We start from the raw sequence: 2,855 nt of genomic DNA, 5'->3' as shown, positions 1-2,855 counted from the left end.
CACGGGAGCATTGCTGCTGCCTCAGTTTCCCGGCCTGCAAAATGCTTGGGGGGAGGCACAGCTCTGCCCTCCCTGTAGTGCTGGGGCAGCAGGCAGGGCACAGCGGCCTCCTGGGGGTGGCACACAGAGCTCCAGCCCGGGGGGCGGCGGGGTGGGGGGGGGATGCTGCCTGCAGTGCCTGGACACCAGGAGGGACAGAACGGCTGCTCTGTCCCCGGTGCATCTCCCAGCCTCTGGGTCCCAGGGCAGCAGAGAGCAGAGGCTGGAAGGGGTGAGCTGGGGCTGACCACCCAGCAGCCTCTGGCACTGAAGGCCCCGGCAGCTCCTGTGCAGAGGCCGTGGCCCTCCCTCCCGTGCTCGGTAGCCCCTGATAGCCCTCGCCTCCAAGAACGTGTCCAGACCATTTGTTGATCTGGCTAAGCTCTTCGCTTTCACCCTATCTGCCAGCAAAGAGCCCCATGTTTTAAAGACCTGCTGGGTGAAAAAGAGCAACCTCATGTTAGTTTTAAACTGACAGCCTGCTGGTTTCATGTTGTGGCCCCTGTTTCTTGTCTGGGGACAGACAGTCAATAATAAATCCCCTTTTACTCTGTTCGCCTTTTGCCATAGTATGCTGTCAACTCTTCTCCTGTTCCCCCATCAAACATCTCTGTTTTCAGCTGAACAGAACTATGTGGCCTAGACAGTGTCTTTTCTTTTGTTTTTCTTAAGGAAAAGTCTTCATGTTCCAAGTCAAATCAGCCGAATCAATTCCAAATTGTGAGTCATTCAAGAACCAAATGTTGCCCTACTACTGGCAAATATCCTCCACCCCCACCTGGGGCTTCAGATGTTTCTAAATCCTTTGGTGGGCATCCTACTTGCAGGCCCAAGCCCGGAGACTTGGGATTTGGATGCCCCCGAGTTTCGCTTGCCCTCAGCTGTATGGTCGCAGGAGCAAGCTAGTAGTCACCCATTTCCTTAAAGTTGTCGTATAGCCAATGTCTTCCCACTGGAAGTGAAAGTGGGAGACTAACTATGCCTTACCTTAGTCAAGGTACTATATCCTGCCAAGAAAATGGATGTCCCTGCCAGGTAAGGTAGGGACAGGTAAGGTAGGCCTAGACAGTTTCTCTGCATAAGGAAGTCCCTCCATAGCACTCATCAGCCTTCTTGCTCTTCTCTGGACCTTCTCTAGTTCACCTCTGTCCTTGCTGAGCTGCGGCAACCAGAGCTGGGCACTGTATTGGAGGTGTGGATGCACCCTGGGTTTATAAAGGAGCATAACAATACTTTCCATTTTGCTTACAATTCTTTTCTTAATTGTTCCCTGCTTACCTCCCTCTTTGCTTACTGCCCTAACTCCTAACACTGTCTGTCCACCCCCTTCTGCACCTTGCTGCATGGCCAGAGTCTCCCCTAGGGCAGGAGAAGTCCCTGGTCCTGGCCCGTTCTCCACTAGCCCTGGTTGAGGGAACCTGGGAACAGTTGCCTTCCTGTCCCTTTGGCTGGCTGCTTCTGGGGGCTCCTGTATTTGAGGCCCCCCTGCTATAGATGCTCAGCCCTGTGGGGCATTCTCCCAGGCTATCATGGGTTCACTTTTCCAGTACCATTTCCAGGCTGGGGGGTGACCAGTGTCTGTGGCATCCTCTTCCAACAGGTGATGGGGCAGCAAGCACAGAGGAAGACCTGGATGAGAAAGAGGATGCCCAGGCGGCTGCAGTGACCACAGTGGACCCGGAGAGGCCATACCGCTGCCGGGATTGCGGCAAGGCCTTCGGGCAGAGTGCACACCTGCTGCGGCACCAGACGGTGCACACTGGGGCACGCCCATACCGCTGTGGGGACTGTGGCCGTGGTTTCGGGCAGCGCTCGGACCTGACCACGCACCGGCGCCAGCACACGGGTGAGGAGCCGTACGCCTGTGGTGACTGTGGGCGCCGCTTTGCCCAGAGCTCCAACCTGCTGCGGCATCAGCGGACGCACACGGCCGAGGCCCCCTTTGCCTGCTCCTGCTGCCCTCGGCGCTTCCGGCGCCGGGCCCACCTCCTGGCCCATGGCCGCACGCACACCGGCGAGCGTCCCTACTGCTGCGGGGACTGTGGCCGTGCCTTCCGCCATGCCTCCCACCTGCACCGGCACCGGCGCGGGCACACTGGTGAGCGCCCCCACCATTGCCCCGACTGTGGCCGCAGCTTCGGTGTCCGCTCCACCCTGGTGACCCACCGGCGTGTACACACCGCTGAGCGCCCCTATGCCTGCGAGGACTGTGGCCGCCGGTTTGCTCAGAGTGCCTCGCTGCACCGCCATCGCCGCACCCACACCTGCGCCCGGCCTGGCCGCCGTGGCCCTCACCTGCTGCTGGAAGGTGGGGATTGCACCTTCAACCAGAGCTCCGACCTCTTGCAGCACCAGTGCCCCACACAGGCCCCCGCCGGCGGGGACATGTCATAACTGCAGCCTCCTCTTCCTTGCCTGTGCTGGGACAGGAGAAGGAGGGGACTGCTCTCTGGTGAAACCAGCCATGACATCTTGGGAGAAACCCAGTCTCCCAGGTGCTGCAGCTGCAGGGTGGGGAGCTCTGGAGGCTTTGCCTTTTGTACAGACATACCATAACCAGTGCTCCTCTGCAGCCTTCTCTTCCTTACAGGAGAAGCAAGGGACAGCTCTCCGGTCACCACGGCCATGACTGCTTGCAGGGGGAAACCCATTCTCCCAGGTGCTGTTGCTGATTCAGCCCCCCTCGGGCTGTATTTAACCACTTAACAGTGCCCCCTGCTCCACAGAGTGGCTACGTGATGCTAGGAACAGAAGTGTGGCCTGGTTCCTGCCCTGAGACCTCTTGTCTCCCCCTTGCCCCCGGTCAATAAAAACCC

General features: G+C 58.9%; 1 protein-coding gene across 1 annotated transcript in view; it reads left to right on the top strand.

Moving 5' to 3' along the window:
- Window positions 1-2,855, top strand: part of LOC102385460 (zinc finger protein 250-like) — an 8,011-nt gene extending 5,156 nt beyond the window's left edge. Inside the window, exon 5 of the mRNA XM_014524004.2 lies at window positions 1,640-2,855. Coding sequence (XP_014379490.2) covers window positions 1,640-2,433 — 794 coding nt within the window. The 3' untranslated portion in view covers window positions 2,434-2,855. The remainder of the gene's footprint in view (window positions 1-1,639) is intronic.

This window comes from Alligator sinensis, unplaced genomic scaffold (assembly GCF_000455745.1).
Source record: "Alligator sinensis unplaced genomic scaffold, ASM45574v1 scaffold634_1, whole genome shotgun sequence".
NCBI lineage: Eukaryota > Metazoa > Chordata > Crocodylia > Alligatoridae > Alligator > Alligator sinensis.
Note: the sequence above shows the minus strand (reverse complement) of the source record. Positions and strands in the feature narration are given on the sequence as shown.